Raw genomic sequence first — 6,081 nt, 5'->3', positions numbered from 1 at the left:
TTGTTGTATTTGAGTTGATGTTTAAAGTGACTTTTATTTTTACTAATATTTATGGCAAATAAACATCATCCAATAAACACATGGCGTATTTGAAATAATTTCAATAAATAACAGATTTCTTCATCTTGATCTATCTTTGTGTATCTTTATTTTACAACATCATTCATTCTTTGAATGTATTGAGAAAATAAGAATAGGTATATGCAGGCACAGTGACTGTGCAGGAATGTTTTTTTTCTATATTCAGTTATTATAAGATAGAAATATCTCAAAGAATGCTAAAATGAAACCTATGAAGAATAATTACGAGGAGTGTAAACTAAAAAAATGTTTATGGGAAAGTATACAGTATTATATAGAACATATGAAGTGCATCTTTATTAAACACGGTTTTGTTTTTATTGCTTTTCTTATTGCTCTTAGTTTCTCTGTTTTCCACTTCCCAGCGCTGTATCGGAAAGGGGGCAGTACCACCACGTGCCACACAATGAAAGGACTCGCTCACCTAAACATTGACGTTGCCAGGGGAGATTAAAGTCTAACAGACCCGCGAGGACTTTCACGACATAACGTGAAACACAGAAACAGTGTTCACGACAGACACAAAAACTCCAGAGAAAAGCAAATAAAACGTCAATTATTTTAAATATGAAGCTTTAGATTTTTGTTGCTGTTCTACCCAAACGTCCACGCGCGCGGGTCTTCCTGTTGTCCACAGGTGTTTACGCGAGGTCACCGTTAATCACTTGGCAACTGCCCTAGCAACGGCACAGAGCTTCGTTAAAGAGTTTAGCGGTGGTTTTATGGTTACTTTGGCACAAATATGAGTTCAGCGAAGAAAAGAAGAACTATCACAGGTAGTCGCTCACTTTTGCCACTGAGTCCAGCACAGGTAAGTTCAGAATACCTGAACTCGAATATCGTCTGTGTTTCTGTGCTGCTAACTGACCGCAACAAAAAAGTTAGGAAGCCGGTGTTAGCGCACTGCGGACGTGAAGTCCAGCCTATGTGTGTAAAGAAAACAAATGAAAGCTTAACCCTGGTTGTTATAGCAAATTATTAAGATAGCTAATTATTAAAGTTAATTGTTTTATTTATTCACTTACTTATTTTCAGGTGTATGTGTATGCCTGCTTTCATTTAGGTTAGCTTAGTCTTATTTGTTTTCGGGGGAGGGCGGAGGGGGACTTACCTTGAACTCCTCTGTTGTACCATAATAGATTCCAGTATTCTGGAGTCAAATGTCAGAGGTCATTATTATTATTATTATTATTATTATTATTATTATTATTATTATTAATATTAATAATAATAATAATAACAGTTAAAGCTTGGCTGGTATTGGGTCTTACAACAGGACAGTGATCTGATGCACACCAGTAAACCTCCAACAGAGCGGCTGAAAAAAAAGAAGAATCCAGGCTCTGCAATGGCCCACTCAAAATTCAAACCTCAACCCACTGAAGTGCTTTTGTTGGATCTTTAAAAAGAGGTGTGCATAAATGACTGGTCTCAGACCTTGCTAAGCAGAACCAACTGTGAAAAGTTGAGTGGACCATAATTCCTCCACAATGATGTGAGAGACTGAAAGCCATACAGAAAACCCTTACTGTTACTTCACATTATTGCTGTTAAATGTGCTTCTGGGGTGTGCTTTTTTTTTTTAAGGGACTGCTTTGAGTCCTGAGGAGACTTTATTTCATATGGCTGTGTATTTAATTTTTTTAGAGTTTGTTTTTATTTTTCTGAAGTCTTGTATTTCTGTTAACTCAGCAATTATCTCAATTTCTAATTTAGTTTAGTTTTTGATAACTCCAATAACCTCTCTCCACTGCCCAGGTCCTCAGAAAGCAGCCCTGGATGGAAGCAAGACCTTCATTTTCGCTGTTTCCTCTAATCACACAGAAACCTGATGGGACTGAAACAGCTTCAAAACGTGGGTTCATTCCTCTAGGTTTTGAGTTGTTGCCTTTTTTTTGGATGGTTTTATGCCAGCAGTTTTGTTTTTGTTTTGTTTTTTGTAGCTTTACAGTTTACCTTCCTGAACTGTTTCTGTGCTGTAGGAGATGAGTTAAATGATGAGGCAGGCAGCAGGGCCTTTCAAAGCCATGGCAGACCTCAGAGTCAGTTTGAGGACAGAATGTGGATGCAGACCCGTTGGACCTCCAAGCGTCGCAGCAGAATCCGCAAAAGCATCAATCGAAAAAACCTGAATCTCAGAAAAAACCTGGTTAAATTTATATGGTGAGTTCACTGTTTATTTCTGGTCCTTTATAAGTACTTATTTGTCTGTTATAGTACAGATATCAATCTGTTTAAAATATAAAGTAAAGCATGTTTATCTCCTCCCAGTGAATGGTGATTTCTTTCACAGTAATACACTAATTCAAACTAAAAAGCAGCTAAAATAAACATTAAATAAACTGCTAAATGGATAGATCTTTATGTCAGATTTCTTTTAACTTTTGCAGAAGGCTGAGAGCAGCCAGTCTGTCTCTTTCTAGCAGCAGTGAGGGTAGCCTGCAAGTGAAAGCACAGCTTTTACTCCACTGCATTATTTTAAAACCTTAGATGCTTTATTTCTAATTGAAATATGATATCTAAATTATGCTAAGCTTCTACCAGTATGTAAAGTAATTAAAGTTGCTTTTTTGTGGGCCTGGAAAAAAACATATTACTGGTTTGGTTGTCCAGCATGAAAAAAATGCTCTGCATGCTGACACCGGGCTTTGAGTTTGACATGTGCTGTATGCTTTGGCAGCATGGAAGGGATGTGACTAACCACTTCACCACACATTTATGGATGGTTTTTACATTAATGTTGAATATACATTTTATGTTCTTACTATAATGTATAATCAGAAAACTTTTTCAAAGGCAATTTTTTACTACAAAGCATAACTGAAATTAAAGTATTGCGGCTTTAATGTGTTTAATATATGGAAATACTGTTTAATAGGATAAAGTGGCATCTGTTTTTACTCTTATTTGCATTTTCTGACTTAGCCGGCAGGAGGAGGAGGAGGAGGAGGAGGATGGCAAAACACCAGCAAGTAGAGACTGTGAAATGGTAAAATTGAACTGTGTGCTTCATGTTCGGTCACTTTTTTTATTGTGTATATCCTCATTAACAAGATGTTGGACCTGAAGTGTAACAATTCTGTAACAGAAACAAAAATCCCCATCCAAATGTTTGCAATATGGTGATGTAGTCCCAGCTTCCCCTACACTGACACCCATGCTTAGATTTTAATGCACAGATAAAGGATTCAGGTTTAGAGATCATTTATGTAACAAGTTTACTGGAAACATAATGGTAAACCAAATCCTACAGGGAATTTGTAAAGACGACTTTTTTCTTCAATTTTTCTTGTTTACTTCGATATCATCTCGGTTGTGGTTTTGAGCAGTTCTTTTTGAAAATCTTTATACAATATATTAATCATGTTTTCTCGGTTAAGTGCTTGCAGTTGGTAACTGCAGGATTTTTTTTTATTTACTGTGAATGATTTCCTTTACTTAAACATGCATTTTGATTTGGTAGTATAGTAAATGCAAGAAGTAAAAACACATTAATTTGAACTTCCATAGTGGTGCACCTTAAATAAATGAAAACAAGTAAAATACTAAGAATATATTGCAGGCCATTCAGAAAGCATGCACAAAGAAAAATGTGTATGCCCAGTAAAAATGGGATATTCACATGTTGAATCATATCTTTGAGTTGCATATAGGTGCAGAGTGATTCACTGGATATAGATGGATAATTTTATCAACTATTTTTTGGCTTTCTTTTGTCCTGTCAGAGATATAACTACTACATTGAGAATGGTATAGACCTGGACCATGTGTCACCTCTGGAGGAATCTTGGGTGGAGAGCATTATGAAAAGGGTCTCCCCAAACCTGAGGTGCCACAGCGCATCACTGGAACTGCTGGTTGATGAGATCAAGGAAGACTATTTGCACAGCATCAAGACAGCAATCTGTATTTATTCATATATACTTAATATATACATATACTTTTAATCCGCAAATCATTCTGAGAATTGTTTATGAAATCCAAAACTAATTTATAGTCTTTTTTTATTGGGTTAATATGTTGGATTAACACAAAACCTGAAGAGTTTAGTAATAATAAGAAGAAAGTGTTTTCAGTGTGGGGTTTGTGTGTGTGTGTGCATATAATTGCAGTGAAATATACATTCAGAGAATCAAAGGAAAGTGACAAAGAGAAAGAAAAAGATCTGCCCCCTCACAGACTAGAGTAAGTCTGCAGGTTATTTATTGCATTAAAAACCTCTGCTAATATTCTTAAGCAGTAACTACAAGACTAAACAAAATGTTCTAATTGTATAAAGGCTCGTGGAAAATATTTTTTTTCCTTACTGGCCCTTTATTGTTTACTGTCAGAGTGGAAAAGGTGCCAAAACCATGGAACAAGTCTTTTGTCCATGCACGCAAGAGGATCGGTGAAAAGCTTTACTCTGTCAACCCCACTGTGCTGAAAATACTCTACCTTTGGCATTTCTCCTTCAAGTGAGTATGGTTGGAAACATGATAGCTTCAAATTAATTTGGTTAAAATGAAATATTTTCTAATTTAGAAACTTTTAAATTACAAATGAATATTTAATTTAGTCACATGCACTCTTTGTTGCACCTTTATTCCACTTGTCATAAGTTAATGATTCTGGTTAAAACAATATTGTTGGGCCATCCATCATATTTCATATATAATAATATTTAAGAAGCCATTGCAAGTCAAAGTCCAGTATGCTGAAAATAGACTGTTTTTACTGGTATTTGGAAGCTGTTATGTAATAATTGATGGTGTAATTGATGGCTATCTGGTTACAGAAATCTCCGGCTGATAGATGTAGAGGAGTTCCACCGCAGAAACGAGTCCATAGAGCTTTCTGAGTTTCAGCAGATTGTTGCTCGACATGTTGACAGTGCCAGAGGAGTCCTCCTCCAAGAGTAAGTCTGCTTTATCACTAAATACCAGCATACCTGTGCTCAGTGAAATAACAGTGAGAAGATAACTTTGCACAGATTTCATTAATGGGGGGGAAAAAAAAGCATAAAGGTAGCTAAAAGGTAAGTACCCCCAATCGAACCACTGTTTATTAGTTGTGCCTCTCAAGCAAAATAGGCATTTTACAGTATGGTTTACTATTCTCTGACATCAGCTATTTGAAATTCCACCATTTTCGGTTTGAAACGCATTTGGTTGTAAGATGTTTAATGACTTGTTTCATGTACTGCCTGTTTCAAATCCACCCACCTCATTTCATTAGGATTTAAATCTGAGCTGACTCAGTATTTTAAAACCCTCCATTACTTATTTTTGAGTCATTTTTTGCAGACTTTATAAGTCACAGTTGAACCAATGGCTAGAAGGTTCCACTCACAAAGGCCACAGCAGACTATCCCAAAAGTCCTTTGCCTATGCATTTAGGTATGGTGGTGGAGTCGTTGGCATGGTCACAGGAAAAAGTTTCCCTGTTCAAAGCTTGACTGAGGCCCGTCTGTTCGGAATTTTCATGTTCCCCCTATGGCCTGTTGGGGTCTTCACCTTTGTCTCACAGTCAGAAGACATACATGTTAGATTAACAGTTCATTCTAAATAGGTCAGGGTAGATAAAATGCTTAAAGTGAATAGAATAAAGTGCTGTATTAATGTGGCTTGTAGTTAAAGTGCTTTGAGTGGTCAGTCAGACTGTCGGGTTTCGACATGTGTGGTTCTCATTAACGTAATGTAATCTTGAAGCTGATGTTGTGTTTCTTTTTGCCCTAGTTGGCTCCTTGAAGTACAGAACATTTACCACCAAGGGTGCAAGCGTGAACTGGTGCCTTTCAAAAGCAACATGACCAAACTAGAATCTTTTTTCAACTGTGTGGCTGCGCTGATGACTTCCCAACTGCAGAATCTTCTAACAGATTCAATCATCGACTATACACACTTAATTTCACAAGATCCGGTAAGAAGAAACTGAGTAAGCTAAAGGGATTTAAATATATTTTGTTTATATTTTATGAGAGGGTGAACACTTTTTTTTTTTTTTTTTGGATATCATTTT

The 6,081-nt window shown here is 36.4% G+C and overlaps 1 protein-coding gene across 2 annotated transcripts in view; it reads left to right on the top strand.

Moving 5' to 3' along the window:
* The first annotated feature begins 581 nt into the window (after positions 1–581).
* The window catches only part of dnah7 (dynein, axonemal, heavy chain 7), a 73,445-nt gene continuing 67,945 nt past the window's right edge, over positions 582–6,081 (top strand). For both annotated transcript variants that reach the window (XM_087830233.1, XM_087830232.1), the window contains exons 1-9: positions 582–892; positions 1,840–1,936; positions 2,064–2,244; positions 3,007–3,070; positions 3,807–3,987; positions 4,194–4,266; positions 4,413–4,538; positions 4,859–4,978; positions 5,799–5,982. In XM_087830233.1, the coding sequence (XP_087686359.1) occupies positions 824–892; positions 1,840–1,936; positions 2,064–2,244; positions 3,007–3,070; positions 3,807–3,987; positions 4,194–4,266; positions 4,413–4,538; positions 4,859–4,978; positions 5,799–5,982 (1,095 nt within the window). In that variant the 5' untranslated portion in view covers positions 582–823. The remainder of the gene's footprint in view (positions 893–1,839; positions 1,937–2,063; positions 2,245–3,006; positions 3,071–3,806; positions 3,988–4,193; positions 4,267–4,412; positions 4,539–4,858; positions 4,979–5,798; positions 5,983–6,081) is intronic.

Source organism: Neolamprologus brichardi, chromosome 16 (genome assembly GCF_056152115.1).
Source record: "Neolamprologus brichardi isolate AB-2024 chromosome 16, ASM5615211v1, whole genome shotgun sequence".
Taxonomy (NCBI): Eukaryota; Metazoa; Chordata; class Actinopteri; order Cichliformes; family Cichlidae; genus Neolamprologus; species Neolamprologus brichardi.
Note: the sequence above shows the minus strand (reverse complement) of the source record. Positions and strands in the feature narration are given on the sequence as shown.